This window comes from Geotrypetes seraphini, chromosome 7 (assembly GCF_902459505.1).
Source record: "Geotrypetes seraphini chromosome 7, aGeoSer1.1, whole genome shotgun sequence".
Classification (NCBI taxonomy): domain Eukaryota; kingdom Metazoa; phylum Chordata; class Amphibia; order Gymnophiona; family Dermophiidae; genus Geotrypetes; species Geotrypetes seraphini.
In genome coordinates this window covers 119,300,422-119,319,160 of record NC_047090.1, presented here as the reverse complement: position 1 = coordinate 119,319,160, position 18,739 = coordinate 119,300,422, and the positions used below count along the sequence as shown (strand labels likewise).

General features: G+C 42.6%; 1 protein-coding gene across 1 annotated transcript in view; it reads right to left on the bottom strand.

Moving 5' to 3' along the window:
• The window catches only part of INO80 (INO80 complex ATPase subunit), a 348,126-nt gene that overhangs the window by 25,597 nt on the left and 303,790 nt on the right, over positions 1 to 18,739 (bottom strand). Inside the window, 5 exon segments of the mRNA XM_033951235.1 lie at positions 4,467 to 4,520; positions 4,523 to 4,569; positions 6,471 to 6,474; positions 9,985 to 10,138; positions 13,100 to 13,172. Coding sequence (XP_033807126.1) covers positions 4,467 to 4,520; positions 4,523 to 4,569; positions 6,471 to 6,474; positions 9,985 to 10,138; positions 13,100 to 13,172 — 332 coding nt within the window.

The following is an 18,739-nucleotide window of genomic DNA, read 5'->3' as shown; positions in this document are numbered from 1 at the left end:
CTCTACTATGGAGGACTGAGTGACTTGCCCAGGGACACAAGGAGCAGCACAGGGTTTGAATCCACAACCCCAGGTTACTGAGGCTGTAGCTCCAACCACTGTGCCACACACTACTCCTCCTTCTGCGAGGTGATACAATACATTGGCTCTATACAGTTACAGTGGCTTCTGTAGCAGTTTTACAATACAGAATTATTAAGACCGGCATAACTATGGCATAATCAATCATCCTACTTATGTTACCAGCACATTGATCATCCTACCTATTTGCATATGTTCATACCAAATCAATTTTAGAGATGGTACTTGTATACCACTTTCTCTGTGTGGTTTACACAATCAAAGCGGTTTACATATATTTTTTATACAGGTGCTTATTTTGTACCTGGGGCAATGAAGTGTTAAGTGACTTGCCCAGAGTCACAAGGAATTGCAGTGGGAATCAAACTCACAACCTCTGAGTGCTGAGGCAGTTGCTTTAACCCAAGGCTGTCCAACACTGGTCCGCAAGAGCCACAATCCAGTCAGGATTTCTCCAATGAATCTGTATGAGATTTATTTGCATGCACTGCTTCCATTGTATGCAAATAGATCTCATGCATATTAATTTGGGAAATCCTGAAAACCCAACCGGGCAAGGGCCGAGGTTGGATGCTCCTGCTCTAACCGATATGCCACTCCTTTAGATGGCACTGATGAGCTGAAGGCAAAAAACAAACCCCAAAATTGCCAAAAATAAACAGAACAAAAATTTGGCAAAACTTCAGATCCCTTCACAGAACGAACATGGCATTGACCAAACAATTACTAATAGGATAAATCAGTATGGGCCAAAAAAGTTAATTAAATAATAATAATCACTTTTAAATACTTGTATGGCCCCCAGGCAGAAAACTTATGGGTGACCAGCACCAGGTTAATAAACCTAAATAAGTCCTGCCCCTTACATCATCTAGTCCAATACAAAAGTGCATTCAAAAGTGCAATCACAAAGTGTGAGAGTTTATTTCTCTTTTCCTGCTTTAAAAATCATCTTCAGCGATATTTTCTGATGGGATTCATTTCCAACATGTCAGCTCCTAAGGAAGTGATCGAAATGGAGCTCTGTTGAGCCAGGACAGGAACCCTTTATGCTGCAGATAAGTTCTCTGATTTCATTGAAAAAACCAAAGCATTGCACTCCAACCAGACTGGCTTTCGCCAACATCATTCAACAGAATTTTCTGTGATTGGACTGACTACCAAAATTCTTTATTACTTAGACCACCACAAATCTGTTGTACTCATTTCACTTGACTTATCATCCGCTTTTGACACCATTGACCATACACTTCTATTACAACGTCTTCAAGATGTTGGACTCTCCAGACAAATCACGGATTGGTTCACTTCCTACCTCGCCGATTGGTCATCAAAAGTAATTTTCAATGGCACTAACTCTGAAGCATTTTCAAATACTTACGCTATTTCCCAAGGCTCCATCTTATCTCCCTTACTGTTCAACATCTTTCTGGCCCCACTGCTTACTCTAGGCCAGTCCATAGGCCTAACGATTTATGCCTATACTGATGATATTCAAATAATACACTTGACTGACTTGAAAAATCCCAAGGACATCAACTTAATAAATCAAAAACTAGAAAAAAAAATCACAACTTGGCTAAATACGAACATGCTATCCCTTAACATTAGTAAATAAAAAATGATGATTTTTTCCCCTTAAAGAAGGGCAACTACTATCAAGCTCAACTCTATCCTTATTCAAACAGTTCCTATCCTAAAATTACTCGGTGTCATCCTTGACTGTAAATTCACCTACCACGATCAAATCAGTGCAATAGTTAAAAAATGTTTCTACTGTCTAAGACTGATCCGTTCTCTATCTAAAGTACTCAAACCCTCATCTATCAAAATTTTAATTCACTCTTTAAGTGATCTCCTGCATTGATTATTGTAATGCCCTATACAAAGGGATCACACAAAAAGAAAATTGACGATTGCAGATTATTCAAAATACCTCTGTTAAAATTATCTTCCAGGCAAGGAAATTCGACCATGTTTCACCTTTACTAATTTTACTTACATTCTTTTTTTTTTATTTTTATAATTTCTTTATTCATTTTTTCATATTAAAACAAGTGTATCAGAAAAATTTATATGATCTTATAAATACACACTTGATTTACCTTCATGAACACTTTAAGTACAACATATCATATTTATATTCATATTTTATAATGTTTTAAATAATATGTAATTCATTTAATATGTATGACCAATATAAATAAAATAAACCCCCCCTCCCAATCCCTCCCTCCCAATTTCAGAAAATCTAACCTAATCTAATCTTTTACTTACATTCAAAACCAGGATTTGTAACCAACCGGAATTCATAAACAGACTTCTTATACCCTATACCCCCCTCAGGTCTCTCCGCTCTGCTACACAACATCTTCTTAATATCCCCTCTCTGAAAAATATCAATACCATGTGCTTAAAGAACTTTTCGGTCACTGCACCCTCCCTCTGGAACTCCATACCCAATCACATAAGAGAGGAAACAAACTTAAACTAGTTTAAATCCAAACTAAAAACCTTCTTATTCAAAGACGCCTTTGATTAGCCCCTTCTCTTTTAAAGATGCTGTTTAATAGCAACTGCCCTTCTAAGGACAATGTGAGTTCCTTTCTTTTAGCTTTCCCCTACCTTTTGTTCTCTCCTTCAGTGTTTCTTTCCTTTAAGATTGTAGTTCGACCCCTTCTCTCCTTTTGTATGTCTGTCTGTTTATTTCATTGTCCTCCCCAAATATGTTTGTTAACTTGAATGTTTTTATTGATTAATGTACACCGCCTAGAAGCCTGATTAGGCGTTATAACAAATTTTTAAATAAACTTGAACATCATTTGAACATTATTGCTCTTTTTGATAAATTGAGAATATTTTGAATTTTTATCTTGAAAAAATGAAAATATTTGAACTTTTGAATTGATTGCAAGGGGATGGGTTTTTGATATGTTTATTTCCCTTCCTCCCCTCCCAGTATTTACTTTGAATGGTTGTTTCATTGGCACTTTGTGATTGTACTTTTACATTGGACTAGATGATGTGCAGGGCAAGACTTATTTAGTTTATTAACCTGGTGCTGGTCACCCATACGTTTTCTGCCTGGGGCCATAAAAGTATTTAAAAGTGATTATTTATTATTATTTAATTAACTTTTTTGGCCCGTCCTGATTTGTCCTATTAGTAATTTTTTGGTCAATGCCATGTTCGTTCTGTGAGAGGATTTGAAGTTTTGCCAAATTTTTGTTTTTGTACTGATGAGCCGAGCCTTTTAAAGCTTTTCATCTTTGTTGCTCTGTTAAGGATAGCTTTTCTGTGAAAGCTGCTGGCTATCTAATATAATAAATCTCAACCCATTCCTCAGAAATTACATAGCTAATCTAATTTTCAAGGCATCCCTAATGGGTATGCATGAGATATTTATATACATCGGAGGCAGCACATACAAAGCTTTTTCTTTCATATTCATTTTGGGTATCCTGAAGACCAAACCAGACAGGTAGTTTCCTGAGGACTAAGTTAAGAACCACTGATGTACAAGATGAAGGATAAAAAGTAAAATCAAAATACATGATAGGCAATATTAAACCATGAAGAATATGGGAGAGTTGAAGTCTTAGAAAATACAACCAGAGTACACAGCCTTTTATTAGTCAGGGTTTAATTGCTTATGGTGTATGAGAAATGATCATAGTCTGAGTCCCAAATGACAGGTTTAAGCTAATTACCAGTCTTGGCAAGAGCACTAAGGACAACTGGCATAGAAACAGTTTTTCTCTCACTCTAGAGGTACCTTAAAGACAATATAGAAGTATCTGCATTATCTATTCTAGGCTCTTCTACAAAGTAGTTTTAACAACCATAATAAATCATACTGGTCAACACTGTTCAGATATTTTTCAAAGTACTAATGATGGTGTGTGCATGTGTTAGGACAGGGGTGTCAAAGTTCTTCCTCGAGGTTTGCAATTCAGTCGGGTTTTCAGGATTTCCCAATGAATATGCATGAGATCTAATAGCATACATATGAAAGCAGTGCATGCAAATAAATCTCATGCATATCCATTGGGAAATCCTGAAAACCCAACTGGATTGCGGCCCTCGAGGAGGGATTTTGATGCCCTGTGTTAGGAGGAAAAGATAGCATAAGGGTTATGGGATAATTAGTACATCATGCAATATTTTGTGACTTGTAAATTAACGGCCTCTTTTACAAAGCCACACTAGCGGCTGCGCTGCGCTAACAGACGGAAGCCCTTAGAGATTTAAAGGGCTTTGGGCTGTACTGTGCGGCAGCCGCTAAGGTGGCTTTGTAAAAGAGGCCGTAAATTATGCCTTAGGCTAACAAAAAATGTAGACAGAACTGATTTAAAAGCCAAATAGAGTGAGCATCTGAACATACATTTCTTTTCTCAGCTCTTCATCATCCAGTAGAAGGCTCACCACCTCTTTAGGTTCAGGGTATCTGGCTTGAAATTGCCACCAGAAATCACCATTCGTTGGATTCTAAACAATGAAAGAAAAACTTGAGTTGGTCCATAGCCACAAGCAAAATCTGAAGTAACCTTATTTCTTGCTCTCAAAATTAAGAATGAAATGGCATGATATTCCAGTACAGGTATAAAATAAAAACAAATAAAGCAGTGTGGCACCTGGAAAAGCTGTTATTATCTAAGGAGAGAACAGTATCAGAGAAATCTTACATGATGATCAGAGAGGTGTCATACAGCAAGAACCACAAAGTGATCCAGAGTACTTGAGATTGTCAAAATGAATGCAAAGTGAATTATCTGAAATATGAGAAGATCTAGCAGAAATGCATGCACATCCATGTAGCCAGGTTTGTCTGACAGGCAATAGAAGCAGCCTAAAAGGCAAAAGGCCCTTCCAGTAGTGGTAGCTATTTAGTTTATTACAAAGCTCTTTACACACAGATGTGAACTAAGTGGGGGATCATGAGAACAGAATATAAATAAAGGAAAAAAAAACCCCTGCCCTGGTTAAGGTTTTTGCTATGTCTGGCAGCTGGGCTTGGCAGAGTGGGTAGGAATAATGAGTCAGACAGGGCATGTTGAGTCAGACAGGGTATGTTAACTCAGTCTTTCTATGTTACCATGCAATACTTCTAAAGCTATAAATGCAGGCATCAAAACTTGACAAGGATTGTGCACCGAAAGATTAGGTGCTTACCTTTGCTAATCTTCTTTCTTGTAAATCCACACTCTGTTCCAGGACAAGTGGGTCATGTATCCCATCTCCTGAGATCTCTTGTAGAAAGCCTTCATTTACATATTTTTGATCCTTCCCTCTTACCTCAGGACTGCCCCTCTGACTTCCAGTTAATACAAATGCAGACAACCATACCTGTACATGACACAGAAAAGAGGGAGGGGTACGGGGATACTCCCCGAGAAATGAATCTAATCTGTTCATATTATAAATTACACAAAAACATGAACTAACAAACCAGACTGTATAAATCTTAAAAACCATAAAATGAGAACAAGATGGCACAGCCTGCACTAACAGTGTAGGGCCCATTAGCTAAAGTCTCCCAGGGGAAAGTGTATCATATGTTACTCTTAGAAAGGCTGGTCAAAGAATCAGAAATCCAACTTACCAAGGTTTACCAAATATTCAACATTCTTTAGAACAGTTTCGCAATAAGACACGTCAATTTAAAATTTCACAGATGATTCTGATGATTATGCTAAGGGCAATATTTATTCCTGGATGCAACTGAAAGATGCTCAGCTTCCTACACCAGAACAGCAGACATTTTGGACACGGATTCAGGATCCAGTAGTGGCATAGGATTGAGACCAAGATCCAAATCTCCATTTTTTTTTTAAAATCCAGAGGCAACCGGGGAGGCAGACGCAGACAACAGGGAGGCAGACAAGAGAGGTTAGGGATCCAACAGAGGGTTGCCAAGAAATAAAGCCAGCAGAAGCTCTGACAGCAGTGACAGGAGGGCTCTCAGCGACTGAGTCGGGGAGTTTGCATGCAAATGATTTGAACCTCCATGCAAATCGGGGAGTTTGCATGCAAATGATTTGAACCTCCATGCAAATCATTTACATGCAAACTAGATAGTGAATCAATCACTGTTTAAAAATCGGCGAACAGCAAATGAGTCGCTATCTTTAGTGAATCTGGGCCTAAGTGTTCAATCCTTTCCTGCAATTCGGGAGTTGCAGAAATCCAAACACTTTTCTGATCATGTGCTCCTCCTACCTTAGAGACAGAGAGATAAAAGTTCCCTGCAGTTACTCCCAAATCCAAACAACCATACTGAAACAAATCCATGACAAAACAGGGGGAGGCACAGGGGAACCTCCCCAGCAACATAAGCAACTTAAACAGGCAACAGTAAATACAGAGAATAGTGCAGAACAATGCAGAACTCACCTGCTATGAACAACGAGCACCCACAGGAAACTGCCATCGGTAATATATACTCACAGAAGAGCGAAGTTCCCCACAAGCCTGTCTACTGGCTGAAAGATTGTCTACCTCGGTGTTTTCTCCTTACATGCCGCACTAAAGCAGGCGATTCAGAACAACTGAGCTTACACAGAGAGGGAAGGCCGTATGGAATCCTACAGGGGCTAACAGAATAAAAGATTATCAAAAGTAAAAACTTAATCTTCCATTCTGTTACATCCCTCCCAGATTCCATACTCAAGGTGACGTACCACAGCCATTGCAGCGTCTAGGGAGGGGCAGAAGAGCCTGCCCTCAACACCGAGGTCCCAAAGGCAGTATTAGAACGAGCCGCCACATCCACCTGGTAATACTGGGTAAAGGGATGAAAAGAGGACCAAGTAGCCGCCCTGCCAATATCATCTGGATGAATAATTCGAGTCTCCGCACAAGCTATAGCAACACTTCTAGTCAAGTGGGCTTTAAGAGAAACTAGCGGCTGCTTGCGCGGATGATGTAATTCACGGAAATGGTCATTCGAAGTCAACGTGCGATTGAGGCCTTAGAAGCTGGCCTACCACAATGAGATGGGACCGTCAGGACAAAAAGAGATGATCAGACAGCCGAAAAATATTAATCTGCTCCAAACAGTGGAGACAGACTCACCGGACATCCAATGTGCATAAGATCTGATCTTTTCGCTCCACCCCCTTAGAGAGAAACACAGGCAAATGAACCTCCTTGGTGGCATGGAAATCTGAAACCACTTTCAGTAGAAAGGAAGGAACCATAAGGAGAACTTCTCCCGCGTCTGTGATCCGTAGATAGGGTTCCCTGCACGAAAGAGCCTGAAGCTCTGAAATATGCATTACCGAGATAATGGCCACTAGAAAGCTACTGTTGATCTTGTATCCAGAAGCGAAGCATCCTGTAGCAGCTTAAATGGAGCTTCCACAAGACCCTGCAGAACAATGTGAAGAGACCATGTAGGTAAAAGCTGATGCCCCTCTCAGAAATCTGGAAATATCTGAATGAGCCATAAGTGAACTAGAATCGCTGTGTGCCCAAAAGGCCAGTGCTAAATCCTTTTCCAAGCCCGCCTTAAGAAAAACCAGAACCCCTGGAATGGAAGCCCACACAGGGTCCACCTGGTTCTTAGCACACCAGTTTCGAAAAGCCTACCATGGGGTTTCAAAGCATCAAGATGACTAGCTCTGAAAAACTTCACTACATCAAGGCTGAGTGCTCTCAAGTCATGCCGGAAGACCAAAGCGCTGTGGGATCTCCATGGGAACCAGACCCTGACCAAGAAGGTAGTGATGAAGAGGGAGCTGGAGCTTTCTGTTCTGTTGAAGGCATACGAGATCCGCAAATCATGGACGACAAAGCCAGTCTGGAGCAACTGGGAACACTAGGCCAGGATGTGACACTATCTGGAAGATGACCTGACCAACCAGAGGACCTGGAGGAAACACATAAAATAGCTTGTAAACTGGGCAGGGCTGAACCAAGGTGTCTAGACTTAAGCTTCCACACTGTTCTGTAACCAAAGAAGTGCCTGACTTTCAAGCTCTTGGTTGAAGCCAGCAAGACCATCTGTAGTTGGTCCCAGTGCTGCATGACAAGATGGAACATGCTACGCAAGAGAAACCCATCTCCTAGGTCCAGGACTTGTTGATTGAGGAAGACTTCTGGAACAGTGCTTACTCCTGCCATGTGTGCCGCAGAGAGTCAGAAGATGTAATTCCGTCCAGCAAAATAGCATGTGAGTGTCCTGGCACAAAGGAGAACTTCTAGTGCCCCCTTGACAATGCACATATGCCACCGCCATAGCATAGTCAGACTATTCGCATCGCTTTTCCTACCAGAGTGGATTGGAGAGCGTGCAACACTAGCCAAATAGTCCGAACCTCCAGATGATGGATCGACCAACACATCTGATGTAGAGGTCACATTCCTTGAATGGAGTGATCTCTGCAGTGAGCACGCTAGCCTGACATGCTCGCATCTGTCATGAGACTGAACCACTCCAAGATCCAAGAAAGCTTGCTGTGGTGGAGAGCCTCCCCATGAAGCCACCAGTGCAGACTGCTGCAAGCTGGTACCGCCCAGGGGAGCAGCATCTAAAGGGGGGGGGAGGAATGTCGCAGCATCTGCACGTAATGCCAGACAGTGGGAACTAGAAGTTCCCGGAGATCTCTGTTTTTGAAGATTGTCTGAATGGCTCGGGAAGAAACACACCTTCCTACAGCGTGTCGAAGAGAATGCTCAGGTGCTCCAAGGTCTGTGATGGTGTCAACCGGCTCTTCTTGAAGTTGACAATCCATCCCAAACATTGTAGCATACACCACCTTCTCCACCCGCTTGCTCGCACTCCTGTCAAGGCGGAGCACGAAGCAATCAGTCAGGTCAGACGGCAAGCGAGCTCCTCCCAGGAGAATGGACCCAGAGTCCAAGAAAGATGGCCCACAGCAGGCTGTCTCCACAGGTTCACCAAAGTTTCTCTGTGAAGCAGCAGTCTGGCTCCTTGGGACTGTGTCTTTTCCTCTGGCACAGGACCACTGGAACGCCCTTCAAGCCACTGAAAAAAAAGAACTTTAAGCAAAAAAAAAAGAAAGAAAGAAAGATGCAGAGCAGATCAGAAGACTTCTGCACGGATTGCTTGCAGAAATTGAAAACCGCAGGGGGCTCTGTCTCTCTCTGAGGTAGGAGGAACACATGCTCAGAAAAGTGTTTGGATTTCTGCAACTCCCGGATTGCGGGAAGGAATTTAACACCTACAATGTGAAATCCGGAAGGGATGTAACAGAATATTGAAGTTAGAGAAAAAATAAGCACAAGCAAAAAAGACTAGCTCCTACTGTCTCGCTTGTAGGAAGATAAATGGAAGTCAGAGGGCAGTCCTGAGGTAAAAGGGGAGGATCAAAAATATGTAAATGAGACTTCCTACAAGAGATCTCGTGAGATGGGATACATGACCCACTTGTCCAGGAATAGAATGGGATTGTACAAGAAAAAAAACATTTAAGTGTCTGCTTGATATGATACTCATTCTTCGAGAACTCAGCCCAATTTATGATAATCCACCGACTCCACCAAATTTACAGTATTGTCTTATCAAACAAGAATTACAAGTTTATTTAGGATTTTAAATGCTATAAATATGTGCCTGAAACTTTCTTAAAATATATACAGTACATATACTTTATTGGTCAGATAATTTGGAGTCAAGCTTGCACTACTTATAAACTGATACAATGTATTGAAATACCCAAAGTATTTTATGCATGTGTATTAAAGCAACTATGATATGCTGAATTTTGTTAGTCTGGAAATCAGTACTGCTTTTCAGGAGGTACACTGGATTAAACATTATGCTTGGATAATGATACCACCCTTGCCTCCTCCTCAGTTTACTCTCTAACTCAGCTATTGGTTGGACTACTGCCTCATCATTCCTCTCATTCCATTATTTAGATCTTGTCCTCACCTCACTTTTCTCTTTGGCTCTCTGCAGGATGCGTTCCTCAATAGTGCCCTTACATATCAGTCGATACACAGTAACCTGTTTGGTCTGACCCAGCCGATGGGCGCGGTCCATGGCTTGCTGATCTACTGTTGGATTCCAGTCACTATCATAAAATATCACCTAAAAAAGGCAATAAACCAAGAGATGTTAAGAAATAGGAGAACTCTGAAACCTGTTGTTTGAGAATTTGGCTGGAAGTGTACAGTATTTTAAGAACCTAAGTACATAGAAATAGACTACATTACGAAAAGCATAGAGGTGTTTGTGTGAACCTGAGCCTCTTGATGAATAAAATGATTTTAAGGTCTTGAACTCAAGACATTATCATCTTGTGCCAAGCCCATTGTGAAGGTTTGTCTAGTTATAACCCTACTTCACAATTTCAACAACATTTTAACCAATTTCTATTCTTTTGGGAATGGTTTATCGTTTTGCCCCTTAAACACGGACAGTTTCAGTAGAGCAGTAAAATCCTAGTACAGGGGTCAGCAACCTTTTTAAAGCAAAGAGACATTTTATCTTAAACATTTGACCCAAGATTTACAAAGAGCTGCAATGGGTAGAGAAGGGGGTTTGAAATATGATTTTTAATTCAATATGGCATTTAACAGAAAAACAAAACTTCAAGTACTTCCAGAAATTAAAATAAAACAATTTAATGAGACCAGCATTTCATGGCAATACCACCGCTGCATCAGAGCAAATAAGGATCAGCTACTCAATGTCAGCAGTGTGAAGTTATCAGCATGCACCATCTCTCTCTCCCCTTCACCCCTATGTCCATTTCTCCCTCTCTCACCACTCTTTCATCCCTCCTGCAACATATTTCCTTCCCCCCAACCCCACTCACAAATATTATGCTCTTTCTTGCTTCAGTGGGTTAGCAGCGATTCCTTCAGCTGCCTGTCGCTAACCTGGAAGCCTCTCCTTGGTTGCGCCCCGCCCGGGCAAAAACAGGAAGCTCTGAAAGAGGGCAGAATGCGGCAGAGGAAAGGCTTCGGGCAGGGCCGGATTTTAGAGATGTAGGGTCCAGGGTAGAAATTAAGGAGGGAGCCCCTGATTCCCTTTCCTCCCTCTAATCTCCCCTCCTACCATTACTACTACACATAAAAATAGCTTTAAATTACCTCTTCACACACAAAATACAGACAGACCTTTACCAAATATAGAACTGGGAACCCCAAGAAATTAAACAAGAGAAATAAAAACAGATATGCACTTTTTGAACACACAGGGGTCCTGGGCCCAGGATCTCCTAAAATTAGCTACCTCCCTTGCTGCTGGGGATCCCGAAGCCATGCCAGTTGAACACCATCTCCTCTGGTCTGGCAGGCAGAAATCTCCAAGCTTTGCAGCTAGCAGAAGTGCTCCCGAGCTGCCACCAGCTGCAGAGAGAGCTTGGAGAGTTCTAGATAATAGAATGGAAGAAGAGATCTTCAGTTGTAGAGCTTTGGGATTCCCCATTAGCTTAGGTATTTATATTTTGCATTTGGGCAAGGGGCATGGGGGAGGGCAGGGAGAAAATTTGGTGCATTTTGGGCTCAGGGCTACTGTCCCCACCCTCCCCCTCATCGGCTGTCTGCTAAACCACTGAACATAATACAAAGATCTGTAATAAACATATCCCAAAGCTAACATATTCCGGATAATAAAATTAAAATAAAACACTTTTTCTACCTTTGTTGTCTGGACATTTTAATTTTCCATCATGTTGGTTCCATTTTGTCACTTCTGCTTTCCTGTATCTTCTGATAAATCTCTCTGTCCCTTTCTCACTATCCCCTAGCATCCCACCTCTCTGCCCTCCTATGTGTCCAATTCTCCTTTCCCCCCCTTTATGGTTCAACATTTCTCCCTCTTTTTTTCTGTTGTTCTTCTTCCCTCTCCCTTTGATGTTGAATAGGATGGACGGAAAGAAAAAAAAGAGATGCATCTCTCTCTCCTTTCCACACTCAGCCCTAACATTTCTCCCTCCCTCCATTCCTTCCATCCCCAGGTCCAATCTCTCTCCCTTTCTCTTCCCAACTGCTCTTGCATCCCATATCTCTCCCTTTCTCTTCCCAATCACTCAACCCTTCCATCCTATATCTTTTCCTCCCTCCCCCAGGTCTACCATCTCTCCCTTTCTTTTCCCAACGGTCCTCCCTTCAAGTGTTTCTTTCTCCTTCCCGCCACACCATCCTACATCCAGCTTCTCTCATTTTCTCTTCTCTCCCTCCAGACCATTGCCTCTTTTCCAGGCCCCACAAGTTCTTCCCCTTTAATTTAATCTTCCCCCACCCCCAGTCTGGCACTTTTTTTAAAACTCTCTTCTGTTCTTACTTTTTTTTTTTTTTTTTAAAAGTCTGCATATTGTGGAGGGCTTCATGGGCTGGCATGCCTTTCCCTTTTCTTTCGATGCCGGTCTGGACATCACCCTCACCTTCTCTGTCCGCTGACAAACTGACCAAAGCAGCGATTCTGAAGTGCTACCTGTGGCCTCCTCCCTGTTTTTCTTCCTACTGCGGTTCCACCCAAGAAGAAACAGAAGTTGCGTCATTATGACGGACCGCTAGGCAGAATGAAAGCAGGGAGGAGGCGGCAGGCAACACTTCAGAATTGCTACTGCAGTCAATTTTGTCAGCGGGATGGCAAGGGTGACATTGGACTGGCGCTGAAAAGAAGGGGGAAGGCATGCCAGCACATAGGGGGCCCCCTAGAGCTGTGGGGCCCAGGGCAGTTGCCCTGTTTGCCTTCCCCTAACACTGGCCCTGCTATAGGAATTGCTGCCACTAACCCACTGAAGCAAGAAAAGAGCTGCAACCACATGGTCAGAGAGACGCATGTGGCTCGCGAGCTGAAGGTTGCCAACCCCTGTCCTAGTGTATAGGTGTGAAGCAGGATTACTCAACTTCTGATTATCAGAGACTAGCTTCAGTGGTTATCAGGTTCAGAGAAATGTACCAGGATAACAGAAAGGATGGGCTCTAATATTTTTAATCAGTGCACACCTTTGCCAACTATACACATTTCTTTGCATAGAGATCATACTCTTCTGCCTTGTTTTGGTATTCTAGATTGTTGAATAATTAACTGCTTTACCGTATCTGCAGCAGTGAGGTTAATACCCAAACCGCCAGCTCTTGTGCTTAATAAAAACACGAAGATATCATTCCTGCAATGGGGGAAAGAAACTATGCTTAGTTTCCACCAATAAGTAAGCATTCAAGTTTTTTGTATCATGCTGAAATGGACTTGATTAGAAAGAGAACAAGAGACATTTTTTCAAACTACTCCAGTTACGAAAAAGTTATACCTGCTTACAATGGGGTAAATTCCATACAAACAGCTCCTTTGGCCCATGGACGGAAGCTGCTCACTTAAAGCCACTCCTCATCTTCCAAGGTGTTGCTCTGGGAGCTTTTAATGAAAGATTAGGTTTCTTACCTCTGCTAATCTTCCTTCTTATAAATCTCCTCAGGATCCTGACAAAGTTTAGTATGACAAGCCCGGGCCACAAAGGAAGTGGCTGCTGCAGCTCGCACCTCCCGTCACAGCGTAATCAAAAAGACACTTCATGATAAAATCCAGTCTTCGGTCCTGGACATCCTTCAGGACAACCCCTCCATCCAAAGCCATGGGATACAATTTAGCCATGGCCTTACCGCACTTCAAGGGACCCTCCGGGGCTTCCCAAACCTCCAAGAGCATTTCCGCCAAATCCTCATGATCCAGAAATTAAGCAGAAAGCGGGGGCTTAGAACTCATGATGGAACACTCCGCCTGAACTTCTGAGTCTAAATCAAGTTTCAATGTCCGCAGGGATTCAGAGATAAGATCAGGAAGGCGACTGGACTTAAAGAACCTGCACACTGTCTGATCCTCCCCTAGATTGTGGGAAACAGTGTTCTGGGAATCCCTGAGATCCATCAGGCTAGCCACGTCAGTGGAGCCCGCTGAAGAGCCGTGCGACAGCAACAGCATAGAAGCTGATGCAGGTGCTAAGGCAATAGTAGGAAGTTGCCGCTGTCTTTCAGGCGGACCAGCAAGGGAGCACACTGACATGCTGGAATCCAAAGGCTGCACAGACTGCCGTACCTGAGTGTGAGGGGGAGATAGGCTTTCTCATAAAAGCCTGATACATCATATCTACAAAATAGTCCCCAGCAGCCAGGGCTTATCTGTGGGACTCAGATTTGTGAATGTTTTTGAAGACTTATGAGACTTTTTTCCAGAACTGCGCTTGCATTTCACGGAAGCGCCCTCCTCACCCAAATTTGGTGTCCGGATGTTGGAATCGCATCTCTGGTGGAATTGAAGGAAAGCAGAGCCTCCCCAGAGGATAGTGTGGTATCTACACACGGTTCACACCCCTCACGGGCCTGCAGTAATACATAGCTGCAAATCCGCGAGCCATCCACTGCATTTAAGGCATGAATCCATGCCATCCTGATCTGAGGTGGCCATTTGTGAAGTTTGGAGCAAAAACAAAGCTTCCTAAGTCCAAAAAAGATAGTTTTAAAAAGTTTAATAAATTCCAAGATGGCCACCACAGGTGCCAAGTTTGCCGAAAAAATGTCCATTAAAAATGCAGGGAAAACACAAAAAAGGCGATTTTAGGATTTCACAGGTGGGGGAGGGGGACCAGGGCATGCAGGAAAAAACCCCAAAACCCTGATTTGAGCATCCCCCCAAATTGGCAAACTCTGACTCAGATACCACAGAGACATGTGTTGCAATGCATTTTTAATGGCAGTCAATAAAACACAGGCATAGGGGAGATCAGTACCTCAGGAGCTGATTAAACTGGATTTTTCAGGTCTTCTGACTGCCTCACCTTCCCTGTCATCTGAGATCACGACCACAGGACCCCCTCAGGGAATATCAGGGAAGACACCCAGCGCGCAAGGGTTCCGATCCCCGGTTGGGTACTTCTCTCGGACCCGCAGCAGCCCTGCGCTCTACCCCTTTGCGGACCAAATATTAGGGGAGAGATAGAGCTCCCGATCCTGGAGACCCTGATCTAATCTGCAGGCCTGTCCAGAGGACCTTATTGCAGTTTCAGGCTTACAGAGCACCCTCCAGAAGCAGACAAAAATTTAAATTGTCTACGATCCTCCCACCGAAGGATCACTCGCACAGAGTTGATCCGCAGTACATGGGCAAACCGTGAAAAAATCAAAAAGACTAGGAACTGAAATCAAATCATGAGTAGAATTAAATGATTTCAACCACTACAGCGAAGCTGCAGGAACCAACTGAGCAAGATGAGAAGCTCATGGGCAGGTAGCCCAACGGAGAGGAGTCTCATCTTTTAGTTGCACTGCAGTCTTGAAGCTATCCAACATACAAGAACCCTCTAGTTCAGCCTCCAGAGGGTTTGTACAAGAATTTAACATTCTGCTCACAGAGTACAAAAGGAAATGAAAGCTGAAGAATTGCTGGACAGCAGCTTAAAAGAAATTGAAAGGGAAAAGAATTAAAAGAAAAATGAAGTGACAGACCGAATACTGTAACTTCAGACTTCTGGACCAATAAAGAAGGTAGTTTAATACAGTAAAATAGTAAATGACAGCAGATAAAGGCATGACTAGTTCATCCAGTCGGGTCTAGGATGATTCATCATGGTCAGTTTAGTGCTGCGATGAATATTCTTATGTAACTGCCTAAGAGACTGGGATTCCCGCACCTCAGAGACAATATAGCGTTGGGTGGGGGGCAATGCCCCCCACACCTCAAAAAATTCTACCCTCCCCCTCGTCCATAAGGGAGATCTAGGGTGAAAGCCCCAGAACAAGGCTGCCTACATTTGTGCCTGACCCAAAATAGGTACGAGCAAGTGAGCGCATCTCAGGGACAATTTAGCATTTCGGATGGCGATTAATCTTTCCCCCCAAAAAATTCTATCCTCCCACTCTTCCCTAAGGGAGACCGAGGGTGAAAGACCTGGAATGAGGCTACCTAACCCAAAATAGGCAAGAGCAAGTGACAGCGTTGGCAGGCTCCAACAAGATTTTAAATGAGGGAGGGGAGAGAGCAAACTTCCAGTGCCACAGAGGCAGGAGGGAAGAAGCCAAGCAAGGAGCCAGCTTCGTGCTGAAAGAGTTGCAAATGAGTGCCGCGAACAAGTGACAGCATTGGAAAAATAATGGAAGCATTGCTGAAAGAAAGGATAGTGAATTTCCCTAGGACTCTAATGGGTACAAAATCTGAGGAAACATGGGTTTAACTAAAGGTAATCGTGTCCTAACAAATCTGATTGAATTCTTTGACTGGGTGACCAGATAATTGGATAGAGGACGCTGTGCTAGATTGTGATCTACTTTGACACCTCATAGGAGGTTCCTGAATAAACTTAACTTGACTGAATTTCCTGTTTCCAGTTGCATCAGAGGAGAAGGTTCAGACAGCTGTATGCGACTTCAAAAAAGGCTCCGGCTGCTTGTTGAGAGAAAAATGTAAAAAAATCGCCAGTGAAGAGAAGGGGAAGGGAAGGAGGGAGATGCCCGGATCACGGCGATTGGGAGGAAGGAGGGAGGGGGCTGCTGGACCGCGTGATTGGAGATAAGTATTTTGAGCACATTCCCTCATTTATCTGCAAGGACAAGGCCATTCGTCACTCATGGTGGCCAATCCAGGTCACTAGTACCTAGCCAAAACCCAAGGTGTAGCAATATTCCATGTTACCAATACAGGGCAAGCAGTGGCTTCCCTCATGTCTTTCTCAATAACAGACTATGGACTTTCCTCCAGGAACTTGTCCAAACCTTTCTTAAAACTAAAAGTGAATAAATACAATAGATACTCAGGTGCCTGCCCACATACAGCTTTATAAACAGGTGGTCCAAATTTGAATAATACCTGGGCTTCAAATGGAAGCCAGTGGAGCTCTCTGTAATATGGTATAATATGATCAGACTTCCACAAATCAAAAATTAAGCAAACTGCCATGTTCTGAATTTTCTATAATCTAACTAAATTTGTACATTGCCCAGCAAGGTGTACTGAATTACAATAAACCAGGATGCTAAGAATCAAGGATTGAACCAAAATTCTAAATTAGCTAGGGTCAAAAATAGATTTAATAGTGCTTAATTTCCACAGGATGAAAAAACATTTTTTGACCTAGACAGAAGTAAATACCTTCATAGATAAGTTACTGTCTATATGCACCAATGGCTCAACTATTACGTCTCACAGCTGCGTCAAGGAAAAGGGGAGGTAGAGCTTTTTGATTCGGCACAAACATGCTCAACATGGCCCATGATCATTTATAAATAAGTTAAATAGCACCAGTCCCAGTACAGATCTCTGCGGGACTCCCACTGTTTATTCTCCTCCATTGAGAAAAATTACCATTTAACCCTACCCTCTGTTCTCTAATGATAACCAATTCCCTAATCCACAACTGAACTTTGCCTCCTATCCCATGATGAGCTAAGGAATGAGGGAGAATCAGTGAACCGGGAAGTAGGACAGAGAAAGAAAATCAAAGGGAGAATAAAAAAAAGATTCTGGGTCAGGGAACGGGATTAGGAAGAACAAGCCACACTCCCCCTTGTCTCTAACCTCTTCACTCTACCCCCTCTTCCACATCTTTGGATTTAGTCATACTCTCCACCATGCTGCCTATAATCCCATCACTCAATCTTTTATCAATCCCACCCCCCCTCCTTCGATTCCCTTTATTCATGTCCCTACCCCACTTGTAAGAACCTTGGGTCACACTTTTATCCTCTGCTTTTCAGGGCCTGTGTCAAGTTTTTTCCCCCCCTACAGCAGCTGAAAGCATGACATTCAGGACTTGACTACAGAGGAGGAGAATGATGTGGCCCCAGAGACTGTGCTGTTGGCCTCCTCTTACAAATGATTGACACAAGGTGGAAAGGAAAGAAAGATAGGAGGACCCTTAATACTTCCACTGATGCTGTCACACCTAGCCCACCAACAAAGGACACAGTACAGCACAAGGCAGCTTTATGCTAATTTCATCCTTTTAACAAGTGGGAAGGGAAATACATGAACTGCCAATGCTCTAAAAAGCTGCTTCAGCTGAGCTACAGTTCAGAGCAAAACAAGGGAGTTGGAAGAGTAACAAAGTTAGTTTGCCCAATATTCTCAGTTTAGACAGACTCAATTCTGCTTGGTGCTGCAGTCTTGATCAAAAATACATACTATACATTTTAAATAAGGAAACAGTGTTTTTGGTGTGCATGTTAGGTCTTATTCTAATGCTATTTCACATTTTTATAAGATTAGAAGTAAAATATTGGACTCACTACTCAGAGCTATTACTTATGATGTAACTGTTACATCATGTAACACTGTGTACAGTACAGTGATTAATGACCAATGCATAAAGATAGCATCTACTGCTAAAAATTCAGTTGCTGAAAAAAACCACACAAAACCCAGTGTGGATATATATAATCTCTGAATGTTACATAAAACCAAATATGATGGTGGATGGCAATCACAAAAATTATTCAGTCTATTCATACTGAGATGAACTGGAGTCACACCCAAATTTTGTCAGCATTTACTTTCCTGGCCTGCCCATATTTTCCTGCTGACTTTCAGTTCAAATATATGCACCTTTACTTTATCACAAGTCTTCAATCACAACTACCTGGGACCTGTTTCACTGCACCCCCCTTGCCCCAAACCAATGCTATAGCCATCAACCTGTTTTATTGTCTGGACTAATCTTTAGCCTGGAGTCAAATACAAATTTTTCCTGTA